General features: G+C 40.3%; 2 protein-coding genes across 7 annotated transcripts in view; both read left to right on the top strand.

Annotated features, from left to right (window-relative positions):
- The window catches only part of LOC140154848 (glutamate receptor 1-like), a 100,934-nt gene that overhangs the window by 28,134 nt on the left and 44,895 nt on the right, over positions 1-27,905 (top strand). The gene's annotated exons all lie outside the window — the stretch shown is intronic.
- Positions 84-27,853, top strand: LOC140154850 (glutamate receptor 1-like). 2 transcript variants are annotated; one of them, XM_072177499.1, is made up of 4 exons: positions 84-539; positions 598-2,034; positions 22,566-22,850; positions 24,617-27,853. In XM_072177499.1, the coding sequence occupies exons 2-4, from the start codon at positions 1,972-1,974 to the stop codon at positions 25,022-25,024; spliced, it is 756 nt and encodes a 251-aa protein (XP_072033600.1). In that variant the 5' UTR covers positions 84-539; positions 598-1,971; the 3' UTR covers positions 25,025-27,853. The 2 variants fall into 2 exon arrangements, with proteins under 2 accessions (XP_072033600.1, XP_072033598.1); XM_072177497.1 differs by having other exon boundaries at positions 84-2,034.

Here is a 27,905-nt window from a genome sequence, read left to right as displayed (position 1 = left end):
CAGTAGCGCATAACCTGCAATATGGTGAAAATTGAGGCACGCAGCGTGATTAAGTTCCTGCATTTGAAGGGTTAGGCCTACAATGAAATGAAAGCAATCTACGGTGATGATTGCCCATCATATGGCACTATTGCTTTTTGAAAAAGAAATTTCCAAACTAGTCACATGTCCCTCACAGATGAGCCAAGAAGTGGACGTCCATCACTTACGGATGATGCGGTCACAGTGAAAAAACTCAAGAAAGTGGAGGATCTTATCATGAACAGGTTATGCACCTACTTCCCATCTAGCGCCACCTGTGAAGAAAGTAAACATATTTATGAGACCATTTTTGGACCATAATGTACATAAGGACCAGTGATTACACTGACAAAATTTCATCGGCATAGCTCTTTCGCTTGTGGGTGATGTCAAAAACTTTTGGATACTCGTACATATACATTACAAGTGAAGTTTCAAAAAATACCAGTTTCTTGTAATATCTAGTATCATAATCTCACTTGGTTTGAATTTCACTGATACCTATAAGTAAATGTAAGGTTTAATATAATGATGTATATATAATGAAGTCTTAAATTGCTTCCTAATAAATGTAAGGTTGTTGTTTATTTTCAATATCCTGGGTTATACATTACGTGATATTGAAGCGACTCTCGCAACAAAAAAAATCGTCAGTATAATGTGCAACCTAAAGCATGTGTATAAACTATTTTTGTTTGCTGTATTATATGGGCTTTCAAATCTCATACCAAAGTATGGGTTTTTTGTGTTATCATAGAGATCATGATTTAGTTATGTAAAGAATATTACCATTGAAGTGGGTTATGACCTTTGAACTGCTGTTATAATGATGCCTCTTGTCGTGACACAACTATATGAAACTGTCACATATATGGACGCTGATATATCTTAAAGTTTAGAGTTTGTATATAGCTTAGCTTTGTAAAACATTTTTGGGTTTTTTTATATGGCTTAGCTTTGTAATACATTTACACTTGCGATTGTATTGTGTATTAATATCACTCATGTGTACTGATTGTTTAACACCATTGATGTAGCCAAAAATTAGTGTTTGAATGTTTTATTAAAATAAACCAGCTGTTTTTTCACACATCGTGTCCATGTGTTTACTTCCCGCCCGATTTTTTTCAAAAAGCGATGAGGGAAACGTGGTACTTAACCCTCCCTCTTTTACAGAGTGGTTCTGAAGGATTGGTATTGAAGTCCGTTTGGCATGTTTGTGTTCCTTTACTTACTACTTGCAAGGAGAAATATCCAAACAGAAACTCAACACAAAGGATATGGGGTTTTACCAATAGTATACTTAAGTAATCGAATTGACTTAACTATTTATACCCTCACCCACCCCACGACGTTAGTTAGTCGTGTATATGCGCGTAACAATTTTGGCGACAAAAATCCGTGTCATAAATTTGAAGAAAACGCTGTATTTCCTAAAGATGATTTAAAAAGGATAAACCCCTCCTACTTTGTGTGTCTGAGTTTCAATCCTTGCAAGTAGGCAAAGGAACCCACACTAGCATTAATCTTTTGGAAACACTATATATTTACGATGTTCAGCCGAGATATTATGGGTAAAAGGAGAGGGAATGATGTAATTATAATTATTCACCTTAAACCTTATTACTTTTATTATGTTGATTTTTAATGTACCAAAGAAATATTTGTTCAAATACGCTCAGCCTCTCCCAATTAATTTAGTTTTGCCAAATTACATAACCATTCTGGTAAAATTAACGAATTCAGTTTTAACAGTAAGGATATATTAACATGTCTAGAAGTGTTTGGCTGCAATATCAACCACCGCCATGATCATGATGATCGCGAAGATCTTTCAGATTTTCCTGGAATAACACGGACATGGCTGGACAACCTTTCTTCCCGTCGCCATGGTCTCGGATTACAATTGAATGAACAACTTTGCACCTGGATGAACAACTTTGCACCTGGATGGCAATTGTAGGACAATCTTCTACTCGTGCTCTCTACCAAGGAAACCTAAGAAAATTGCAGGTAAATTCCGCATGCATTTTACAAAGCTGTCCACCATGCTATCGCTCTGCATGATTAACGCTTGTATAACCCAGGTTTCATGGGAACTATCACTTTGTACCATCAGAGGACTAACTTTAATTTCGCATCTTTTATTTATCACCAAATGTATTAGATAATTTACATAACAATGTTTACTAATTCAAGGAAAATATGAATTCTTTATTGGCTTTTATTCATGCTTAATATGTACTAGTGGTAATGGAACCGGGATTTTACACCCCGCATCCCTCGATATTGCAAATGCACCCTTTCCTTCTCGCTGCTTATGTGTTTTCATGCTTGCCTTGTATTATGTTATTACTTGATTGTCAGCCCATTGTCGAGTCATATCAAAATTAAACCCAGAATTCGTTTCTTAGGATCCGAGGAAATAAAAACAGCCTCGTCGACAAAACGTCAACAAGACGGAACACAATAGGAAAAAACTATCATTATTATGTCCAAAAATTCAGTCGTAATAAGAATTGAGAAAAGTGTTGTCCATGCTTTCTCTGGTCCCTCTTAACGCGCACTGCATTCAATAAGGTCTCAGCGCAACCCTGTTTCATTTTGGGATATAGTTCACCTGTCTGTTATGTATGTTAAATAAAGTAGCCACATTATAGAATTCACGATATTTCTGACGTGTTGTCACAAGACAATTCTCGAAAGAAAATTATTTATATCAATCCACGATATTATAAGGCCCGCCGATTACGACCTGATCAAACTGTATCATTATCCATTATTTTTTTCTCCATGTGTATCAATCGTATACCTTTTTGCCATGGTGGTGGGAATTAACTGTAGCCTTCGCACGGCGCACGGTACTTTGTATGGTAATATAAAAGTGTATAACATGAAAATTGCATTTTTAATCCAATATCAATCACTTTGTACCATCCGAGGACTAACTTTAATTTCGCATCTTAACCAAATGTATTAGCTAATTTACATAACAATGTTTACTAATTCAAGGAAAACATTAATTCTTTACGGGCATTTATTTATGCTTGATATGTACTAGTGGTAATGGAACCGGGATTTTACACCCCGCATCCCTCTATATTGCAAATGCACAGTAGCGTAGCCAGCGGGGGCAGGGGGGAGCAGAGTGTCCCCTGACAAAAAAAAACTGAAAGAAAAAGTGACCCTCTGACAAAAAATGAGAGAAAATCAGGAGGGCAAAGGAAAAGAAAAAGGGTAAAGAGCCCCTTTTCTAGCAAAATTCAGGGCCAAAACAGTGTAAAATACAATTTTTTTCCGCGCTACACGCGCACATTGTAACAATAAAGCCCTTTTTAGCCGGATAATGGCCGAAAATAGTGTAAAATAGCATTTTTTTCGCGCGCACATCATCCCAATACGGGCCCTTTTCGGGAAGCTCGAAGACATAGTCTATGTATTGTATGATGCAACTGCAATTTTTCCTTAGCAATTTGCAAAATTGCTAAGGTCTATTTCTGTCAAGTTCTTTCTTTCTTTCTTTCTTTCTTTCTTTCTTTCTGTCAATCTTATAATGAGCCACCGTAGCCATATGCTTTGAGCCATGTTGACCATAGTTGGTCATTAGGACCATTGGGTGGGGGGACAAATGAAACATGATCAACTTCAGGTCAAAGGTCATCCACTTCCGGTCAATGGCCAAAAACGTGATTTCACTAAAAATGCTACTTCTTCCACAAATTACACAGCACGATGATGGCACTTGGGTACATGCATCAGCTATACCCAGTGTCGAAAAGTTAATGTCCAGAATTGGGGTCAAAGGTCATTAAAGAGATACTTCAGGTATATGACCAAATACCCTAAATGCTGCTGCTGTCGCAAATATATATAGTACAACAATGTTACTTGGTCATCAGGACCAATAGCTGGTGGCACAAATGTCACATGACCAACTCAAGGTCAAAGGTCATGGAAAGGTCATTATGGCCGAAAATGATATTTCCTGTTATTTTTAATAAAACTGCTACTCCTTACACGAATTACATAGCAAGATGACGTCACTTGACACATGCATTAGCCTTGAGGTCAAAGGTCAAACGAAGGTCATTATGGCTGATGTGATTTTCTGTTCTGTTACTAAAAATGCTAAGTCATTCCACAAATTATAATATAGCATGACATTACTTGCATACATCCATTGGGGTCAAAGGTCATTGGGTCAAAGGTCATTGGGGTCAAAGGTCATGTAGGTATTACTTCCAGTATGTAGCAAAATACCTTAGGAAGTCGCACTATAATAGCGCATGACCAAAGTTGCACAGAAATATTTACATGAATATTGAATAATTTTTGCTTTATATCAAAATGATTTCACATACTGTAATACTATGGAAAATAATTATGTAATATGTAAATTATTAATGATTATAATTATAATACTACACATATCTGTTCATACATGTATATTCCAATGAATTATACCAATATGCTGGACCTTTTGAACTCGCACATGCTACAGGTGAGCTAACGAATTAACCTTGGTCTCTATAGTCAAATTCCAAGTATAGTGCATTTCAAAAAAGACCTCTCAGTAAATCAGCATAGTATACTACTGCTTTACATGCATGCATGCTATATAGCTGGGCTAATTACCTATAGGCCTAGCTAATTAGCTATTGCTAAGGTCGCGTATATGTGTATGCGCAATTAGCTCTAGTTTTCGTCTGTGCCCCCAACGAAGAAAGCTGGCTACGCCCCTGCAAATGCACCCTTTCCTTCTCGCTGCTTATGTGTTTCCATGCTTGCCTTGTATTATGCTATTACTTGATTGTCAGCCCATTGTACTTTCCCGTGAACTTCGTGACGAGTCATATCAAAATTAAACCCAGAATTCGTTTGTTTGGATCCGTGAAAATAAAAACAGCCTCGTCGACAAAACGTCAAGAAGACAGAACACAATAGGACAAAACTATCATTATTGTGTTCAAAAATTCAGTCGTAATGCGCTTATTGAGAAAAGTGTTGTCCATGCTTTCTCTGGTCCCTCTTTCCGCGCACTGCATTCAAAAAGGTCTCAGCTCAACCCTGCTTCATTTTTGGCGAAATGGTCGAAAGGAGATGAGGCTATGTCATTGAGCCTTCCAAATTTTATCATTCCAACACCACTATCATTATAATTATATTATTTTTTCCTGTATGTGTGTCAATCCTATACCTTTTTGCCATGGTGGTGGGAATTAACTGTAGCCTTCGCTCGGTGCTTTGTATGGTAATATAAAATAACATGAAAAATGCATTTTTAATCCAATATCAATAGTTTTTTCTCCCATCTTTTTAATCACTCATCTTATCTCATCCGTTTGCTTTCATTCGTTTTCATTTTGCCATGCATCACATAGTTATTGTTTTTGTACTCGCCAATTATCATGTAACGTGTACAAGAGGCGTATCAGGGGGTCACTAAGGGGCACAACGGCATAGTATTTCCGGTGTGCATCATTAATATTTTGAGGAAATGCAAAAGTTTGGGCCTGACCGGGGCGATTTTTGCCCAATTTGAAACGGGCCAAAAAGAAGCCGCACACCACAATAAGTTGTGCCCTCTTTCGTCTAATACGCCACTTGAACACTGTAGATTAGTTTTTATCTATGCCCGTGCAACGGGGCATAGATATTGTATTTGTTGTGTTTAGTCTTCGGCTTCTCCTTATCTATGCCCGTGGAACGGTGGCATAGATATTGTATTTGTTCTGTTTAGTCTTCTCCTTCTCCTTCTTCTTCTTCTTCTTCTTCTCAAGATCACTTTTTGCACTCCTCTAGCTCAAGAACCAAAGTAGCCTCAGGGCCCAAACTTGGTATAGTGATGGCCCGTGACCCCTAGCATCATCCTAGGGTACCTCGACCCCAGAGGTCAAAGGACGTGGGCTACAGGGGGCAATACCTGTAAAATTTCAAACGGCTCTAGCTCAAGAACTATAGCGCCCTCAGGGTTCATACTTAGTATAATGATGGCCCATGACCCCTAGATGTAACTTAATGTAGCCTCGACCCCAGAGGGCAAAGGTCACAGGCTACAGGGGGCAATATGTGTAAATTTTTAAAACTGCTCTAGCTCAAGAACTATAGCGCCCTCAGGGTTCATGCTTGGTACAATGATGACCCATGACCCTTAGATATTTCCTGCGGTAACATCGACCCCAGAGGTCAAAGGCCATGGGCTACAGTGAGCAATATGTGTAAAATTTCAAACAGCTGTAGCTCAAGAACTACAGCGCCCTCAGGGTTCACATTTGGTACAATGATGACCCATGACCCTTGATGTATTCTATATTAGCCGCATCCCCCAGAGGTCAAAGTCTAAAGACTTTAAAAAGCAAAATTGGTACGACATATTAACACAGTGTAGCGCAATAGGTAGTATTTTGTTAGCTACCTGTGTTTGCAATGATAGCGGTCTGAATCGTACGTCAAGAAAACTGATCACTTGACAAAAACTCCCTTAAAAGGGAATGTGTAGGCATTTTGATTTTGATTCCTTGGACCACTTCAAAAGGATTTCATAATGGGACAAGGGGGGTGCTTGGTTAAGGGGTGGGGTCACGGGCATAGATATTCGTGTTTGGTCAAACACAAGTGGTTTCTAGTTATCTATGCCCGTAGTAACGGGGCATAGATATTCTGCTTATGCTCTTTATTCTTCTCCTCCTCTTTCTTCTTCTTCTCCTTCTCAAGACGCTTCCTTTGCACTCCTCTAGCTCAAGAACTAAAGTAGCTTCGGGGCCCATACTTGGTATAATGATGGCCCATGACCCCTAGATACATCCTAGGGTACCCCCGACCCCAAAGGTCAAAGGTCATGGGCTACAGGGGGCAATATGTGTAAAATTTAAAACATCTCTAGCTCAAGAACTATAGCGCCCTCAGGGTTCATACTTAGTATAATTATGACCCATGACCCCTAAAAGTATAATATGTTAGCAGTGACCCCAGAGGTCAAAGGTCATAGGCTACAGGGAGCAATATGTGTATATTTAGGAATGTCACCATCTCTACGTAAGAGGTACATAGGATGTCAACCTTGAAGGTATATAGGATGTTAGCCTTGTGCTCATCGCGCTATTGCCAAGGATACTTAAATCAGGATGTGACAATAGCTTATTAGCATGTGTCCAATTGATTCTTATGTATATAGGTATTGTTATAAAGCTATTCCAGATGGAGTATGTAAATTCAATGGAACAGCCATTAAAGGGACACTCCGTTTTAGGATTAAAGGGGTATTCAGATTTTTTTTTTTTTTTTTTTTTGCATGGAACATGTTTATTGATTTATTTAAGGAGGAGCGCCCTCAAGATTTTACACAGCAAATGCAATTAAAGGTGCATTCCTTGATTTTCAAGTTAATATTTTAATATTTGAGTCAGTATACTGATAGCCCTTTTAGAATCAAAAATATTACAGAGTGTCAGGGTGGATTAAAGGTGTCATGGTAAGTTAAGGGACGATGGGGTGATGGAACAGCCATTAAAGGGACAATCCGTTTTGGAATTAAAGGGGTATTTAGATTGTTTTTGATTTTTTTTTTTTTTTTTTTGGAACCTGTTTGTTGCATTATTTAAGGAGGAGCGCCCTCAAGCGTTTACACAGCAAATGCAATTAAAGGGGTATTATTTGATTTTTAATTAATTAATTTTAATTTTTTGTTGTTGGTATACTAATAGCCCTTTTAGAATACGGGGTGTCATGATGGATTAAGAGTGTTAGGGTGGGAAACACGGGCATAGATATTCGTGTTTGGTCAAACACAACTGTGCCATCTAGTTATCTATGCCCGTGCTAACGGGGCATAGATATTCTGCTTATGCTCTTTATTCTTCTCCTCCTCTTTATCTATGCCCGTGGAACGGTGGCATAGATATTGTATTTGTTGTGTTTAGTCTTCGACTTCGTCTCCTTCTCCTCCTTCTCCTTCTTCTCAAGACCAGTTCTTTGCACTCCTCTAGCTCAAGAACTAAAGTAGCCTTGGGGCCCATACTTGGTACAATGATGGCCCATGACCCCTAGATACATCCTAGGGTACCCCCCCGACCCCAAAGGTCAAAGGTCATGGGCTACAGGGGGCAATATGTGTAAAATTTCAAACAGCTCTAGCTCAAAAACTATAGCGCCCTCAGGGTTCATACTTGGTACAATGATGGCCTATGACCCTAGAAGTATGCTATGCTAGCCACAACTCCAGAGGTCAAAGTTCATATGCTTTAAAAAGCAAAATAGGTACGACCGGTTAACACAGTGTATCGCAATAGGTAGCATTTTGGTAGCTACCTGTATTTGCAATGATGAAGGTTTCAAATATACGTCAAGACGTACAATGGGGTTAAGAGGTTAACCGCTTAAAGGGACACAATGTTTTGGGATTAAAGGGGTATTCTCCAGTCTGGTGGTGTTTCAGAGAGAGTGAGGGTCTGATGGAGTATAAGAGAGAGTGATGGCTTGGTGGGGTATTAGAGAGAGTTTGGGCCAGCCTGGGGGTGTTTTAGAGCGAGTGAGTGTCTGGTGGATTATAAGAGAGAGTGAGGTTCTGGTGAGGTATTAGAGAGAGTGTGCGCCAGTCTGGTGGTGTTTTAGAGCTAGTGAGTGTCTGGTGGAGTATAAGAGAGAGGAGGGTCTGGTGGGGTATTAGAGAGAGTGTGGTCCAGTCTGGTGGTGTTTTAGAGCTAGTGAGTGTCTGGTAGAGTATAAGAGAGAGTGATGGCTGGGTGGGATATTAGAGAGAGTTTGGGTCAGCCTGGTGGTGTTTTAGAGCGAGTGATGGTCTGGTGGAGTATAAGAGAGAGTGAGGGTCTGGTGGGGTATTAGAGAGAGAGTGTGGGCCAACGGTATTTCTCGAGGGTAGCAGGTCACTTCGGTCCCATTCCAATTCGGCCACATGCCAATTCGGTCCCAAATCAATTCGGCCACATTCTTATTAAAAGACGAAATGAATGAGGACAATAAGGGAGATATGCCAAAATTAAAGAAACTATAGTCACAGATGCCCGGTTTAATGCATAAACATTTATTTTAAGTATAGGCCTAATAATAATTTGTGGAATAGGCCTACATTTTAATGTTATCAATAATATAATAATAATAATTGTTTGGTTCAAATAAGAGATATAATAGAATACTTAATTAAAGTGGTCGGAATCCATGAAATATGGCAAACTTGGCCATGCAGGTACTATTAGGTGATTGGCACATAATGCAAATGATGTGTACAAACAATGGGAACAATGATGTCATGATGGATTAAGAGTGTCATGGTGGGTTAAGGGGGTTAGGGTGGGAAACACGGGCATAGATATTCGTGTTTGGTCAAACACAACTGTGCCATCTAGTTATCTATGCCCGTGTTAACGGGGCATAGATATTCTGCTTATGCTCTTTATTCTTCTCCTCCTCTTTCTTCTTCTTCTTCTCCTCCTCAAGATCAGTCCTTTGCACTCCTCTAGCTCAAGAACTAAAGTAGCCTCGGGGCCCATACTTGGTACAATGATGGCCCATGACCCCTAGAAACATCCTTTGGTACACCTGACCCCAGAGGTCAAAGGTCATGGGCTACAGGGGGCAATATGTGTAAAATTTGAAACATCTCTAGCTCAAGAACTATAGCGCCCTCAGGGTTCATACTTAGTATAATTATGACCCATGACCCCTAAAAGTATTATATGCTAGCAATGACCCCAGAGGTCAAAGTTCATAGGCTACAGGGAGCAATATGTGTATATTTAGGAATTTAGGTACATAGGATGTCAACCTTGTGCTCATCGCGCTATTGCCAAGGATAATTAAATCAGGATGTGACAATAGCTTATTAGCATGTGTTCAATTGATTCTTATGTATACAATGTATATGTATTGTTATACAGCTATTCCAGATGGAGTATGTAAATTAAATGGAACAGCCATTAAAGGGACACTCCGTTTTGGGATTAAAGGGTATTCAGATTTTTTTTTAATTTTTTTGCATGGAACATGTTTATTGAATTATTTAAGGAGGAGCGCCCTCAAGCGTTTACATAGCAAATGCAATTAAAGGCGCATTCCTTGATTTTCAATTTAATATTTTAGTCAGTATACGGATAGCCCTTTTAGAATCAAATATATTACGGGGTGTCAGGTTGGATTAAAGGTGTCATGGTAAGTTAAGGGCTGAGGGGGTGTTAGGGTGATGGAACAGCCATTAAAGGGACACTCAGTTTTGGGATTAAAGGGTTTTCAATAGCTTATTAGCATGTGTCCAATTGATTCTTATGTATACAATGTATATGTATTGTTATAGAGCTATTCGAGATGGAGTATGTAAATTAAATGGAACAGCCATTAAAGGGACACTCCGTTTTGGGATTAAAGGGTATTCAGATTTAAAAAAAAAAAATTTTGATTTTTTTTTTGCATGGAACATGTTTATTGATTTATTTAAGGAGGAGCGCCCTCGAACGTTTACATAGCAAATGCAATTAAAGGCGCATTCCTTGATTTTCAATTTAATATTTTAGTCAGTATACTGATAGCCCTTTTAGAATCAAATATATTATGGGGTGTCAGGTTGGATTAAAGGTGTCATGGTAAGTTAAGGGCTGAGGGGTGTTAGGGTGATGGAACAGCCATTAAAGGGACACTCCGTTTTGGGATTAAAGGGGTATTCAGATTTTTTGATTTTTTAATTTTTTTTGTATGGAACATGTTTGTTAATTTATTTAAGGAGGAGCGCCCTCAAGCGTTTACACAGCAAATGCAATTAAAGGGGCATTCCTTGATTTTCAATTTAATATTTTAGTCAGTATACTGATAGCCCTTTTAGAATCAAACATATTACAGGGTGTCAGGGTCGATTAAAGGTGTCATGGTAGGTTAAGGGCCGAGGGGGTGTTAGGGTGAAAGTCATCACGGGCATAGATATTCGTGTTTGGTCAAACACAGCTGTGCCATCTAGTTATCTATGCCCGTGTTAACGGGGCATAGATATTCTGCTTATGCTCTTTATTCTTCTCCTCCTCTTTCTTCTTCTTCTCCTTCTCAAGATCAGTCCTTTGCACTCCTCTAGCTCAAGAACTAAAAGTAGCCTCGGGGCCCATACTTGGCACAATGATGCCCCATCCTAGAAACGACGTAGGGTAGACTCGCCCCCAGAGGTCAAAGGTCATGGGCTACAGGGGGGGCAATATGTGTAAAATTTGAAACATCTCTAGCTCAAGAACTATAGCGCCCTCAGGGTTCATACTTAGTATAATTATGACCCATGACCCCTAAAAGTATTATATGTTAGCAGTGACCCCAGAGGTCAAAGGTCATAGGCTACAGGGAGCAATATGTGTATATTTAGGAATGTCACTATCTCTACATAAGAGGTATATAGGATGTCAACCTTGAAGGAATATAGGATGTTAGCCTTGTGCTCATCGCGCTATTGCCAAGGATACTTAAATCAGGATGTGGCAATAGCTTATTAGCATGTGTCCAATTGATTCTTATGTATAGGTATTGTTATAAAGCTTTTCCAGATGGAGTATGTAAATTCAATGGAACAGCCATTAAAGGGACACTCCGTTTTAGGATTAAAGGTGTATTCAGATTTAAAAAAAAAAAAAAAATTGGATTTTTTTTTGCATGGAACATGTTTATTAATTTATTTAAGGAGGAGCGCCCTCAAGCGTTTACACAGCAAATGCAATTAAAGGGGCATTCCTTGATTTTCAATTTAATATTTTAATCAGTATACTGATAGCCCTTTTAGAATCAAACATATTCGGGGTGTCAGGTGGATTAAAGGTGTCATGGTAGGTTAAAGGCTCCTTTGCACTCCTCTAGCTCAAGAACTAAAGTAGCCTCGGGGCCCATACTTGGTATAATGATGGCCCATGACCCTAGAAACATCCTTTGGTACCCCCCCGACCCCAGAGGTCAAAGGTCATGGGCTACAGGGGGCAATATGTGTAAAATTTGAAACATCTCTAGCTCAAGAACTATAGCGCCCTCAGGGTTCATACTTAGTATAATTATGACCCATGACCCCTAAAAGTATTATATGTTAGCAGTGACCCCAGAGGTCAAAGGTCATAGGCTACAGGGAGCAATATGTGTATATTTAGGAATGTCACTATCTCTACATAAGAGGTATATAGGATGTCAACCTTGAAGGAATATAGGATGTTAGCCTTGTGCTCATCGCGCTATTGCCAAGGATACTTAAATCAGGATGTGGCAATAGCTTATTAGCATGTGTCCAATTGATTCTTATGTATAGGTATTGTTATAAAGCTTTTCCAGATGGAGTATGTAAATTCAATGGAACAGCCATTAAAGGGACACTCCGTTTTAGGATTAAAGGTGTATTCAGATTTAAAAAAAAAAAAAATTGGATTTTTTTTTGCATGGAACATGTTTATTAATTTATTTAAGGAGGAGCGCCCTCAAGCGTTTACACAGCAAATGCAATTAAAGGGGCATTCCTTGATTTTCAATTTAATATTTTAATCAGTATACTGATAGCCCTTTTAGAATCAAACATATTCGGGGTGTCAGGTGGATTAAAGGTGTCATGGTAGGTTAAAGGCTGAGGGAGTGTTAGGGTGAAAGTCATCACGGGCATAGATATTCGTGTTTGGTCAAACACAACTGTGCCATCTAGTCTTCTCCTTCTCCTCCTCCTTCTTCTCAAGATCACTTTTTGCACCCCTCTAGCTCAAGAACCAAAGTAGCCTCGGGGCCCAAACTTGGTATACTGATGGCCCATGACCCTTAGCATCATCCTAGAGTACCCCGACCCCAGAGGTCAAAGGTCATGGGCTACAGGGGGAAATATGTGTAAAATTTCAAACAGCTCTAGCTCAAGAACTACAGCCCCCTCAGGGTTCATACTTAGTATAATGATGGCCCATGACCTCTAAAAGTAACTTATGGTAGCCACGACCCCAGAGGTCAAAGGTCACAGGCTACAGGGAGCAATATGTGTAATTTTTTTTTAACCGCTTTAGCTAAAGAACTATAGCGCCCTCAGGGTTCATGCTTGGTACAATGATGGCCCATGACCCTTAGATATTTCCTGAATTAACATCGACCCCAGAGGTCAAAGGTCATGGGCTACAGGGAGCAATATGTGTAAAATTTCAAACAGCTCTAGCTCAAGAACTACAGCGCCCTCAGGGTTCATATTTGGTGCAATGATGGCCCATGACCCTAGATGTATTCTGTGGTAGCCGCAACCCCAGAGGTCAAAGTTCAAAGGCTTTAAAAAGCAAACTAGGTACAACCTATTAAAACACAGTGTAGCGCAATAGGTAGCGTTTTGTTAGCTACCTGTGTTTGCAATGATAACGGCCCGAATCGTACGTCAAGGAAATTGATCACTTGACAAAAATTCCCTTAAAAGGGAATGTGTAGGCATTTTGATATTGGTGCCTTGGACCACCTCAAAAGGCTGTCATTGTGGGACATGGCGTATGGTTGGTTAATGGATGTTAGGAGGGTTAAGGGTTGTCACGGTTTGTAAGGGGGTGGTCACCAGTTTTTTTAGATTTGGCGCCCAATTGGGCGCTTTTTTTTTATTTAAGGTGCTATGAGGATAATACTTATATCAATTAAAGATTATAACAAGGGCTTCCACATGGTGGTCACCAACTTTTGATTTGGCGCCCAATTGGGCGCTTTTTTATTTTAGGTGCTATGAGGATGATACTTATATCAATTAAAGTTTATAACAAGGGCTTTCACATGATGGTCACTAAATTTTGCATTTGGCGCCCAATTGGGCGGTTTTTTTTAAAATTTTAGGTGCTATGATAATGATACTTTATTATCATTTAAAGCTTATACCAAGGGGTATAAGTTTTCGTTTTGTGAACAGGGGAGGGGGGTTGGGTGTGGTCACGGGCATAGATATTCGTGTTTGGTCAAACACAACTGTGGTTTCTAGTTATCTATGCCCGTGTTAACGGGGCATAGATATTCTGCTTATGCTCTTTATTCTTCTCCTCCTCTTTCTTCTTCTTCTTCTCCTCCTCAAGATCAGTCCTTTGCACTCCTCTAGCTCAAGAACTAAAGTAGCCTCAGGGCCCATACTTGGTATAATGATGGCCCATGACCCCTAGAAACATCCTTTGGTACACCTGACCCCAGAGGTCAAAGGTCATGGGCTACAGGGGGCAATATGTGTAAAATTTGAAACATCTCTAGCTCAAGAACTATAGCGCCCTCAGGGTTCATACTTAGTATAATTATGACCCATGACCCCTAAAAGTATTATATGCTAGCAATGACCCCAGAGGTCAAAGTTCATAGGCTACAGGGAGCAATATGTGTATATTTAGGGATTTAGGTACATAGGATGTCAACCTTGAAGGTATATAGGATGTTAGCCTTGTGCTCATCGCGCTATTGCCAAGGATACTTAAATCAGGATATGACAACAGCTTATTAGCATGTGTCCAATTGATTCTTATGTATATAGGTATTGTTATAAAGCTATTCCAGATGGAGTATGTAAATTCAATGGAACAGCCATTAAAGGGACACTCCGTTTTAGGATTAAAGGGGTATTCAGATTTTTTAAATTTTTTTTTTTTTGATTTTTTTTTTGCATGGAACATGTTTATTAATTTATTTAAGGAGGAGCGCCCTCAAGCGTTTACACAGCAAATGCAATTAAAGGTGCATTCCTTAATTTTCAAGTTAATATTTTAGTCAGTATACTGATAGCCCTTTTAGAATCACAAATATTACGGGGTGTCAGGGTGGATTAAAGGTGTCATGGTGAGTTAAGGGCGAGGGGGTGTTAGGGTGATGGAACAGCCATTAAAGGGACAATCCGTTTTGGAATTAAAGGGGTATTTAGATTTTTTTTATTTTTTTTTTTTGGAACATGTTTGTTGCATTATTTAAGGAGGAGCGCCCTCAAGCGTTTACACAGCATGGAACAGCCATTAAAGGGACACTCCGTTTTAGGATTAAAGGGGTATTCAGATTTTTTTAATTTTTTTTTTTGATTTTTTTGCATGGAACATGTTTATTAATTTATTTAAGGAGGAGCGCCCTCAAGCGTTTACACAGCAAATGCAATTAAAGGTGCATTCCTTGATTTTCAAGTTAATATTTTAGTCAGTATACTGATAGCCCTTTTAGAATCACAAATATTACGGGGTGTCAGGGTGGATTGAAGGTGTCATGGTAAGTTAAGGGCGAGGGGGTGTTAGGGTGATGGAACAGCCATTAAAGGGACAATCCGTTTTGGAATTAAAGGGGTATTTAGATTTTTTTTTTGTATGGAACATGTTTGTTGCATTATTTAAGGAGGAGCGCCCTCAAGCGTTTACACAGCAAATGCAATTAAAGGGGTATTATTTGATTTTTAATTTATTTATTTTAACTTTTTTCGTTGGTATACTGATAGCCCTTTTAGAATATGGGGTGTCATGATGGATTAAGAGTGTCATGATGGATTAAGAGTGTCATGGTGGGTTAAGGGGGTTAGGGTGGGAAACACGGGCATAGATATTCGTGTTTGGTCAAACACAACTGTGCCATCTAGTGTATTTGTTGTGTTTAGTCTTCGGCTTCTCCTTATCTATGCCCGTGTAACGGGGCATAGATATTGTATTTGTTGCGTTTAGTCTTCGACTTCTCCTTCTCCTTCGCCTTCTCCTTCTCCTTCTCCTTCTTCTCAAGATCAGTCCTTTGCACCCCTCTAGCTCAGGAACTAAAGTAGCCCCTGGGCCCATACTTGGTACAATGATGGCCCATGACCTCTAGATACATCCTAGGGTACCCCCGACCCCAAAGGTCAAAGGTCATGGGCTACAGGGGGCAATATGTGTAAAATTTCAAACAGCTCTAGCTCAACTACTATAGCGCCCTCAGGGTTCATACTTGGTACAATGATGGCCTATGACCCTAGAAGTATGCTATGCTAGCCGCAACCCCAGAGGTCAAAGTTCATATGCTCTAAAAAGCAAAATAGGTACGACCGGTTAACACAGTGTATCGCAATAGGTAGCATTTTGGTAGCTACCTGTATTTTTCAATGATAACGGCCTGAATCGTACGTCAAGGAAATTGATCACAAAAATTCCCTTAAAAGGGAATGTGTAGGCTTTTTGATATTAGTGCCTTGGACCACCTCAAAAGGTTGTCATTGTGGGACATGGCGTATGGTTGGTTAATGGGTGTTAGGAGGGTTAAGGGTTGTCACGGTTTGTAAGGGGGTGGTCACCAGTTTTTATAGATTTGGCGCCCAATTGGGCGCTTTTTTTTTTTATGTGCTATGAGGATGATACTTATATCAATTACAGTTTAGGGTCTGGTGAGGCATTAGAGAGAGTGTCCGCCAGTCTGGTGGTGTTTTAGAGCTAGGGAATGTCTGGTGGAGTATAAGAGAGAGTGAGGGTCTGGTGGGGTATTAGAGAGAGTGTGGTCCAGTCTGGTGGTGTTTTAGAGCTAGTGAGTGTCTGGTGGAGTATAAGAGAGAATGATGGCTGGGTGGGGTATTAGAGAGAGTTTGGGTCAGTCTGGTGGTGTTTTAGAGCGAGTGAGTGTCTGGTGGAGTATAAGAGAGAGTGAAGGCTTGGTGGGGTATTAGAGAGAGTATGGGTCAGCCTGTTGGTGTTTTAGAGCGAGTGAGTGTCTGGTGGAGTATAAGAGAGAGTGAAGGCTTGGTGGGGTATTAGAGAGAGTATGGGTCAGCCTGTTGGTGTTTTAGAGCGAGTGAGTGTCTGGTGGAGTATAAGAGAGAGTGTAGGCTTGGTGGGGTATTAGGAGAGTATGGGTCAGCCTGTTGGTGTTTTAGAGCGAGTGAGTGTCTGGTGGAGTATAAGAGAGTGAGGGCTGGGAGGGGTATTAGAGAGAGTAGGGGTCAGCCTGGTGGTGTTTTAGAGCTAGTGAGTGTCTGGTGGAGTATAAGAAAGAGTGATGGCTGGGTGGGGTATTAGAGAGAGTTTGGGTCAGCTTGGTGGTGTTTTAGAGCGAGTGAGTGTATGGTGGAGTATAAGAGAGAGTGAGGGTCTGGTGGGGATCTAGAGAGAGTGTGGTCCAGTCTGGTGGTGTTTTAGAGAGATTGATGGTCTGATGAGGTATAAGAGAGAGTGAAGGCTTGGTAGGGTATTAGAGAGAGTATGGGTCAGTCTGGTGGTGTTTTAGAGCTAGTGAGTGTCTGATGGAGTATAAGAGAGAGTGATGGCTGGGTGGGGTATTAGAGAGAGTTTGGGTCAGCCTGGTGGTGTTTTAGAGCGAGTGAGTGTCTGGTGGAGTATAAGAGAGCGTGAGGGTCTGGTGGGGTATCAGAGAGAGTGTGGTCCAGTCTGGTGGTGTTTTAGAGAGAGTGAGGGTCTGGTGGGGTATAAATGGGAGGGAAGGCTTGGTAGGGTATTAGAGAGAGTGTGGGCCAGTCTAGTGTTATGAGCATTACATGTATATCAAATGAAAGTTTAAAACAAGGGGTTTCACATGGTGCTCACCAAGTTTTCGTTTTTGAATAGGGGAAGGTGGTTAGGTGTGGTCATCACGGGCATAGATATTCGTGTTTGGTCAAACACAACTGTGGTTTCTAGTTCTCCTTCTCCTTCTCCTTCTCCTCCTTCTCAAGATCAGTCCTTTGCACCCCTCTAGCTCAGGAACTAAAGTAGCCCCTGGGCCCATACTTGGTACAATGATGGCCCATGACCCCTAGATACATCCTAGGGTACCCCCCGACCCCAAAGGTCAAAGGTCATGGGCTACAGGGGGCAATATGTGTAAAATTTCAAACAGCTCTAGCTCAACTACTATAGCGCCCTCAGGGTTCATACTTGGTACAATGATGGCCTATGACCCTAGAAGTATGCTATGCTAGCCGCAACCCCAGAGGACAAAATTCATATGCTTTAAAAAGCAAAATAGGTATGACCGGTTAACACAGTGTATCGCAATAGGTAGCATTTTGGTAGCTACCTGTATTTGCAATGATGAAGGTTTCAAATATACGTCAAGACGTACAATGGGGTTAAGAGGTTAAAGGGACACAATGTTTTGGGATTAAAGGGGTATTCTCCAGTCTGGTGGTGTTTCAGAGAGAGCGAGGGTCTGATGGAGTATAAGAGAGAGTGATGGCTTGGTGGGGTATTAGAGAGAGTTTGGGCCAGCCTGGGGGTGTTTTAGAGCGAGTGAGTGTCTGGTGGATTATAAGAGAGAGTGAGGGTCTGGTGAGGTATTAGAGAGAGTGTGCGCCAATCTGGGGGTGTTTTAGAGCTAGTGAGTGTCTGGTGGAGTATAAGAGAGAGTGAGGGTCTGGTGGGGTATTAGAGAGTGTGGTCCAGTCTGGTGGTGTTTTAGAGCTAGTGAGTGTCTGGTGGAGTATAAGAGAGAGTGATGGCTGGGTGGGGTATTAGAGAGAGTTTGGGTCAGCCTGGTGGTGTTTTAGAGCGAGTGAGTGTCTGGTGGAGTATAAGAGAGAGTGATGGCTTGGTGGGGTATTAGAGAGCGTATGGGTCAGCCTGTTGGTGTTTTAGAGCGAGTGAGTGTCTGGTGGAGTATAAGAGAGAGAGTGAAGGCTTGGTGGGGTATTAGAGAGAGTATGGGTCAGCCTGTTGGTGTTTTAGAGCGAGTGAGTGTCTGGTGGAGTATAAGAGAGAGTGAAGGCTTGGTGGGGTATTAGAGAGAGTATGGGTCCACCTGTTGGTGTTTTAGAGCGAGTGAGTGTCTAGTGGAGTATAAGAGAGTAAGGGGCTGGTGGGGTATTAGAGAGAGAGTGGGCCAGTCTGGTGGTGTTTTAGAGCAAGTGAGTGTCTGGTGGAGTATAAGAGAGAGTGATGACTGGGTGGGGTATTAGAGAGAGAGTTTGGATCAGCATGGTGGTGTTTTAGAGCGAGTGAGTGTCTGGTGGAGTATAAGAGAGAGTGAGGGTGTGGTGGGGTATTAGAGAGAGTGTGGTCCAGTCTGGTGGTGTTTTAGAGAGATTGATGGTCTGATGAGGTATAAGAGAGAGTGAAGGCTTGGTAGGGTATTAGAGAGAGTATGGTCCAGTCTGGTGGTGTTTTAGAGCGAGTGAGGGTCTGGTGGGGTATAAATGAGAGTGAAGGATTGGTAGGGTATTAGAGAGAGTGTGGGCCAGTCTAGTGTTATGAGCATTACATGTATATCAAATGAAAGTTTAAAACAAGGGGGTTCACATGGTGCTCACCAAGTTTTCGTTTGTGAATAGGGGAAGGGGGTTAGGTGTGGTCATCACGGGCATAGATATTCGTGTTTGGTCAAACACAACTGTGGTTTCTAGTTCTCCTTCTCCTCCTTCTCCTTCTCCTCCTTCTCAAGATCAGTCCTTTGCACTCCTCTAGCTTAAGAACTAAAGTAGCCTCGGGGCCCATACTTGGTACAATGATGGCCCATGACCCCTAGATACATCCTAGGGTACCCCCCGACCCCAAAGGTCAAAGGTCATGGGCTACAGGGGGCAATATGTGTAAAATTTCAAACAGCTCTAGCTCAACTACTATAGCGCCCTCAGGGTTCATACTTGGTACAATGATGGCCTATGACCCTAGAAGTATGCTATGCTAGCCGCAACCCCAGAGGTCAAAGTTCATATGCTTTAAAAAGCAAAATAGGTACGACCAGTTAACACAGTGTATCGCAATAGGTAGCATTTTGGTAGCTACCTGTATTTGCAATGATGAAGGCTTCAAATATACGTCAAGACGTACAATGGGGTTAAGAGGTTAACCGCTTAAAGGGACACAATGTTTTGGGATTAAAGGGGTATTCTCCAGTCTGGTGGTGTTTCAGATAGAGTAAGGGTCTGATGGAGTATAAGAGAGAGTGATGGCTTGGTAGGGTATTAGAGAGAGTTTGGGCCAGCCTGGTGGTGTTTTAGAGCGAGTGAGTGTCTGGTGGATTATAAGAGAGAGTGAGGGTCTGGTGAGGTATTAGAGAGAGTGTGCGCCAATCTGGGGGTGTTTTAGAGCTAGTGAGTGTCTGGTGGAGTACAAGAGAGTGATGGCTGGGTGGGGTATTAGAGAGAGTTTGGGTCAGCCTGGTGGTGTTTTAGAGCGAGTGAGTGTCTGGTGGAGTATAAGAGAGAGTGAAGGCTTGGTGGGGTATTAGAGAGAGTATGGGTCAGCCTGTTGGTGTTTTAGAGCGAGTGAGTGTCTGGGGGAGTATAAGAGAGAGTGAAGGCTTGGTGGGGTATTAGAGAGAGTATGGGTCAGCCTGTTGGTGTTTTAGAGCGAGTGAGTGTCTGGTGGAGTATAAGAGAGAGTGATGGCTGGGTGGGGTATTAGAGAGAGTTTGGGTCAGCCTGGGGGTGTTTTAGAGCGAGTGAGTGTCTGGTGGATTATAAGAGAGAGTGAGGGTCTGGTGGGGGTATTAGAGAGAGTGTGCGCCAATATGGGGGTGTTTTAGAGCTAGCGAGTGTCTGGTGGAGTATAAGAGAGAGTGATGGCTGGGTGGGGTATTAGAGAGAGTTTGGGTCAGCCTGGTGGTGTTTTAGAGCGAGTGAGTGTCTGGTGGAGTATAAGAGAGAGTGAAGGCTTGGTGGGGTATTAGAGAGAGTATGGGTCAGCCTGTTGGTGTTTTAGAGCGAGTGAATGTCTGGTGGAGTATAAGAGAGAGTGATGGCTGGGTGGGGTATTAGAGAGAGTTTGGGTCAGCCTGGGGGTGTTTTAGAGCGAGTGAGTGTCTGGTGGCGTATAAGAGAGAGTGAGGGTCTGGTGGGGTATTAGAAAGTGTGTGCCAGTCTGGTGGTGTTTTAGAGCTAGTGAGTGTCTGGTGGAGTATAAGAGAGAGAGTGATGGCTTGGTGGGGTATTAGAGAGAGTTTGGGTCAGCCTGGTGGTGTTTTAGAGCGAGTGAGTGTCTGGTGGAGTATAAGAGAGTGAGGGTCTGGTGGGGTATTAGAGCGAAGGTGGTCCAGTCTGGTGGTGTTTTAGAGAGATTGATGGTCTGATGTGGTATAAGAGAGAGTGAAGGCTTGGTAGGGTATTAGAGAGAGTATGGGTCAGCCTGGTGGTGTTTTAGAGAGGGTGAGTGTATAGTGGAGTATAAGAGAGAGTGAAGGCTTGGTGGGGTATTAGAGAGAGTATGGGTCAGCATGTTGGTGTTTTAGAGCGTGTGAGTGTCTGGTGGAGTATAAGAGAGAGTGGGGGTCTGGCGGGGCATTAGAGAGAGTATGTGTCAGCCTGATGGTGTTTTAGAGCGAGTGAGTGTCTGGTGGAGTATAAGAGAGAGTGAGGGTCTGGTGGGGTATTAGAGAGAGTGTGGTCCAGTCTGGTGGTGTTTTAGAGAGAGTGAGTGTCTGGTGGAGTATAAGAGAGTGATGGTCTGGTGGGGTGTTAGAGAGAGTGTGGGCCACGGGCATAGATATTCGTGTTTGGTCAAACACAACTGTGGTTTCTAGTGCTCTATTGTTTTGTTCACGTCATGCATGTGTAATCAATTCTGACTCGGGTTTACGCGCTCTACATAATGTGGACAGTGCCCGGGGGACAGTGCCTGAAAAATCGATGCAGAAACACCCGTGAAATAAAAACAAGATCACTAGTAATATAATATTCGTCATCCTAATCTGTCACTTGTTTTAGCCAGTCAATAGCACCAAGCCCTATTGCACTATTGACTGCTTAAAACAGGTGAAAGATTAGGATAACGAATTCATATAATATATCATATATATGACCAGTGATTTTGTTTTTTCATGGGTCTTTCTGCTTAGATATTGTAAGGCACTTGCCACGTAATGAGTCTACACGATTGTCCATATTTCGGTTTTTGAATACATCGTAATATGGATGATATTGGGTATACTAACTGGTACATGGTTCATTCATTCATTTTAATATAAATAAATAATAATAATAATAATAATTTTAAATTTTGCCATTATATAGTTTTACAGGTATTTACAGAGTGTTAAAAAATGGTTACATGTATCCTTACTCTGTAGCAAAGAAGTAAAGACCCACACTCTTAAAACGATTTACTCATTTTTGAATCCCTATTGATAAAACTTGAGGTAGATAAAAGAATGCATGTATTTTCCGTTGCATACGGGTTCTCTTGACTTTGACAAAAAGTAGTAGTATCGTCAATTATGATCCAATTCGAAGAAACTTGCAATCACTTCCATTTGAGGCAATATTCCAATTTATGTATTTGCTATTAATCCGAAAGTACAGCCCATTCTTAAGGCCATGCACTACATACAGACTCCCGAGTATTCAACATAGAATAGTTGATATAACAAATCTACGTTATTCAATCTATTCCCATTTCTAACGAATGTTTGATGACGTAAAAGCGCTAATATGTTACGTAGAATATCTGGTAGAAATATACTGTCGGTTTTACGTCGATCATCAAACATTTGAACTTAAACATTACAGGAAATAGAATGGGAATAGATTATAATTATGTTACATCGAATATTCTACATCCACTAAAAAGTGTGTAGGGTCCGTTAGGATCAACAGATCGTTCAGCGTCAATAATCAACTGAGCCATTATCTGTAAGTAGATTGTCAATTAACCTGTTTGCTATCATTTTATATATTTCTCATTTAGGTTCCACCTTTCTTATATCTCCGCGAGAAACTCGTGCAATCTAGCAAGGACCGCATACGCTATCAAGACTACCGCTATCGAAGGCAAATTACAGCATCCACAGGACAATACACTGGTAATGGTAGATATGAAGGCTTCATTATGGAGCTCCTTGAGCGCATTAGGTCGGTCATAAGAGGCATCGACTTTGAGTACGAGGTGGAGCTGGTTCCTGATGGCAATTATGGACATCGGAGAAGAAGTAGCCGTATTTGGAATGGAATGGTGGGAGAAGTTGTGCGTCGGGTAGGTTCGCCGCAGGCTTTTACATGTTTTATGGTTGATAACTGTTGCATTACTCGTTGTCAATGATGATTAAGACCTATTATTATAGATATCGTTTTCCCGGGATCGCTTCTTATTCAGAATTATATAATTCATATTATACGCTTTAGTCGTCACAAACAATTAATCTTTATTATTAAAAAATTATAATTATTACATATATTTTTGATATTTAACAGCCCTCGAAGTAAACTTTATAAATTTATGAATGATTATGTACTTCAAGTGTATGTAGTTGGGATTGAGATGAAAAACCGTCCATCAAATGAAAAGGTGTGATATTTGATACCATGCAACTTTATGGGATCGGATAGCGACGTTTGCACAGTATTTTTGTGGGACCCTGAGAGCACATTAGTCGCACCAAATTGCATTCTGAATACGAGGAATGTCTTTTTGATATTTTTTGATTTTCGCAATATAATACAAACTTTATGATGCATTATTAAAAATTGATATTTTCGACTTTTAACAGTCCTCGAAGTAAACTTTATGAATCTAATGATATGACCTTAAGGGGGGACCACACCTCAACTTCCCAAACCCTTGTAAAAATGGAGATTTTGTCAGAGGTAAATTGTACTATTTCTGAGCTTTAATTTGGTCTTTGTTTGGTTACAATCGGACATTCCTATCTAAAGTTATTGCCAATATAAGATGATAAGTCACGGAAAAGTACTAGAAATAGCAGCTCGTTCTTATGTTATTACCATATAAACCATTTCTTTAGTATTTTATTGTTTTTCAAGCTGCGATAGTTAAGGAATTTCAAACAATATTATTTACAGCAAAGTAAACAGCAATTTATGGTGTAAACTGTTTTAGTAATTTGGGAAAAATATAAATCAATACAAATATCAATATTTAAATGTAAGTGTTTCTAAAATTTGAATTTAAAAAATTGTGTTTCTAAACTTAAAATGCTAATACCTCAAAATGGTAATTCGGCGATGTCAGAAGTTTGCCCCAAAAAACTTTTCCACTTCCCATAGGTCTATGACCATGAAATTTGGCACACATATACTATTTGTAATGCTCTACAACTTAGTGGGAGCTTTTGTTGATTTCTGCTTTACTTTTTGATTTATAAGTCTTCAAAGTCAAATCCAGACGAAAAAATCTGGGTTTTTTTCACCAAACGGTTGCCATGGCAACAGAAAGCAAAATTTCAAAATGTCTCTCCATTAAGTTGCAAAGCTATACCTATATAACATATCTGGATAGTAAATAGTAAGTTTAATGTTCTCCTTAATCATTATTTTTTGGGGGCAAAATTCACATTTTTCCTATGCCTCATTTGAACATATTTGATCTTTGACCTCGCCTCATTTGCATATACATATCGACACACACAAAAAATATCATTTTCTGAAACTTCAATCTTTGTGTGTTACATTGATATAACAAGCCATACTTCTTTTATTAATAGTCTATGAACAAGGCCATTCAAAATTCCACCTAAAAACGACGTGTGGTCCCCCTTAAAGTGCATGTAGCTGGGATGAAAAGCCGTCCATCATATGAAAATTTTGACCTTTCCTATTGATGATATACACCCCCCAAAAAAAAAAAAAAAAACACACCTAAACATTTGAGGTCTTTTTGGGACAAATTTTAACCTTTCGTATTGATGATATTCAAAACTTCACCGACAAATATGAAGAGTTTTTTAAGAACCACTTTGTTGGCAATGTACTATTCGTTGTTATATCTATTTTCTTATACAGAAAGCTGACGTTGCTGCAGGGCCCCTCTCCGTAACTGACCTTCGCAAGACTGCAGTGGACTTCACTTATCCGTTTATGGCCTCGGGCATACAGGCGTTGATACTGCACCCTAACTATGTCAAACAGAACCCATTTCGCGTAGTCTATCCATTTACCATCGATGTCTGGTTCCTCAATTTGATCGTCTTCTGTGGAGTTGCCCTACTTCTACTTCTTTTCAATCTATTTAACCCATACGAGTGGAAAGCAACGGCAGAGAAGAACATGACGTTCGAAGAGAACGCCCATCACTTCAACCTCAAAAATTCATTGTGGTTTTGTGCTTCAACATTGTTTTTCAGAGTTATGATTCCTCACCGCGTTCTAATGCCGGAAGGTGTATCGCAGGATTTTGGTGGTTTTTTGTAATCATTATGGTATTTTTGTACCTTACCAATCTATCCTTTTTCGTGAACAGCGGAAAGCGTTTAGCATTTCTTGAAGACACGGAGACTTGAGTGCAGAGAAGAAAATCAAGTATGGCACAGTCAGAGGTGATAACACGTGGCACGTGATGATGTCAACTCCATCTTTAAGAGAATAAAAAAAAAAAATGAATAACGATCATGCTAAAGTATATGTAGCAAATATGAGGGAAGGTGTTGAACGCGTAAGAAAATCCAACGGATTGTACGCTCTCCTCGGCGACAGCCCTGAACTGAGGTACATAGCTAGCGAAAAACCGTGTGATGTAAAGATGGTGGGAGAATACTTGCATCGCGGCCAATACGCATTTGCAGTAGCTAAAGACTCGCCATTGGCAGAACACATCTCTGGCGCTATAGAAGCTTTGCGAGATAATGGCGTCCTAGAAGATCTAGTGCGGGATTGGTGGAATCTTGAGGATAGACGTCATCGGTGCAATAATTTAACGAAATGGGAGAGATCAGGAGCATATTCCATGCAAGTCAACGACTTGGCTGGAGTCTACTACCTATTGATGTTGGGAATTTTAATTTCAATCATTGCTTTCATTATTGAATATGTATATTATCAAGTCACAGGCGGTGGAGGTGGCAGCTCTAAAGGAGGAGGTAAGACGAATAGTGGTTTCGGTGGTGGATTTGGTGGAGGCAGTAGTGGATTTGGAGGGAATAGTGGTGGAGGTGGTTTTGGTGGAGGAGTTGGTAGTAGCAATAAGGACGCAGCTGGTACCGGTAAAATGTGGATTTAGGAACATTTGACAATATAATATACGAGTTGATTATGTATACGACAGCAAGTTCGTGTCCTATATCAGTAACTTTAAACTCAACATAATTATCATACTCATGCATATTCGGTGAATTCCAGCTCACTTTAATAATTCAGAAGTGATTGCAAAAGCTTACGTTTCCATGAAACATTGTACAATATTTGATTATTGAAAAACATCAAAAACGTAAGAGAAAAAAGAATAGTGAAAACCCATGATAATAATTATCATCTTTCATCGGTATCTATTGGTATATGTCATTGCAAAGGTTGTCATGTCTATTTAAATTTAGACCAAATATCTTAAATAGTTTGTGGCATCCGTGACAAGGATAGGGAACGGCGCTCTTTCTCGTGAGGCGCGGCAAATGCTGACCTGCACCTAATATGACACTTCGTGAACAAATTACGAAAATGTTCACAAATATTACCAACTAGGTCATAATTAAAGCAATATTATAACATTTTCAAACAAAATAGATTAGCATTTCTTTGCCATAAAATGTTAGCTTTTACTGTCAGGTATATCCCCTTTTATTTTTGAGCCGAACAACTACTTCAAAGCAAAGAAAATTGGAATTTACTACCAGCGCACATGTCGCCAATACGTACCACTCCTTCGGTCATGTTGTGGTACGACCCTTTGTTGTGTATATCACCGTCGCGCACGCCGCGTAGTACTGTGTGTTATGAACATCGTGTATGCGTTCGACTAACAATTCCATCGTAATAATAAAGGGCTGAATCAGCCTTTTATTCAAAAGCTCTGATTTTGACAAAACTACAGCACCTAGAGTCTTGATTTTTGCAGGCTATATTGGTTTAATAAAGTACAATTTAATCGTGTAAAAAATGAATTAAAAAATTCAGTGAGGGCGTCCTCCTCAGCAAATGTTATAATATGGCTTTAAGGTGAATTTTGGCCTTAATCGCTATCTCGTATAGGAAGATTTTTGTTTTCACTTGCCATTTGGAGGGGCGCTGAAAAGATATATTTAGGTCTTTGTGTGGCCATACATGTATCGGCAGATTTTGCGCCTCATCCAACATGGCGCCCGGGCACGTACCCCCTTTCCCCCTAGCTATTTACGCTCCTGATCAATAAATTATATAGATAGGTAATATTGGTATATAGTCCAGTCAGTAGTGAATGTAGAAATTACATAAAAAGATTGTTGACGTAGATTTTATAATGTAAAATATTAGACAATTTAATTCCCAGTGTGGAATAACCTAATAAGTGCTACTGATTTCTTGTAATATATGTAATACATGAAGTGCAAACCTTGCAGAGATGAAGCTGTAAAGGTTCACCATAAAATAGAGCGTATATTGGGTTGTGACCCAGATGTCCGTTTCGATATGTTGTGATTGTCATGCATTGTTTAAAAAAACAAGATAAAACGCATTTTATGCTGCACGTATAAAATTTGCCATGGTACAAAAATAAAGCAGAACATTTATGACAAGCATGATAAGTAATCTCTAAACATAATAATCAAAGCATCGTTGTATGATATAGAAGATCCTTTGTCATATACTGGGGTACCCAAAAAGATGGTTTTGTTACATATTGATGTGCAGCTTGGATTTCAAAACACTGTCTCCCGAGTATTCCTTCACTTAGAAGATTCAATTAGGTCTTAAATTGAGGCTAATTCATTCTAGTTTACTCATGTTTTTATCCTGTTTTAAAATATTTTTTTAATTATTTTCTTATGACGTTTGGCATGAAATGTGCCAAGGGTGGCTGAGGATTAGGGGGAGGGATTCATACCGTAAATTTGATTTAAAACCCCCATTAAAAATTTGAATCTAGTAAAAAATGTCTAAATGGACTCCCAGACATCTAAACCAAGTAAATAAATACAGAAGTTCATTTAAAAGACCAATACTTGCTCAGAATGATTGTAAATGTGGAAAAAAAGAGGTGGGGTTACATCCTCCCTGCTTTGTGATTGTTTTTGCCCGCACTCTCTCATTTTTTAACCGATTTCCATAAAAGAGGTGTCAAAATGCTCAGGAGGAATAACCACTTCAAATGAGATGTGTAGGT

Source organism: Amphiura filiformis, chromosome 6 (genome assembly GCF_039555335.1).
Source record: "Amphiura filiformis chromosome 6, Afil_fr2py, whole genome shotgun sequence".
Taxonomy (NCBI): domain Eukaryota; kingdom Metazoa; phylum Echinodermata; class Ophiuroidea; order Amphilepidida; family Amphiuridae; genus Amphiura; species Amphiura filiformis.
The sequence above is the reverse complement of the archived record's forward strand: the minus strand, read 5'-3'. Positions and strand labels throughout refer to the sequence as shown.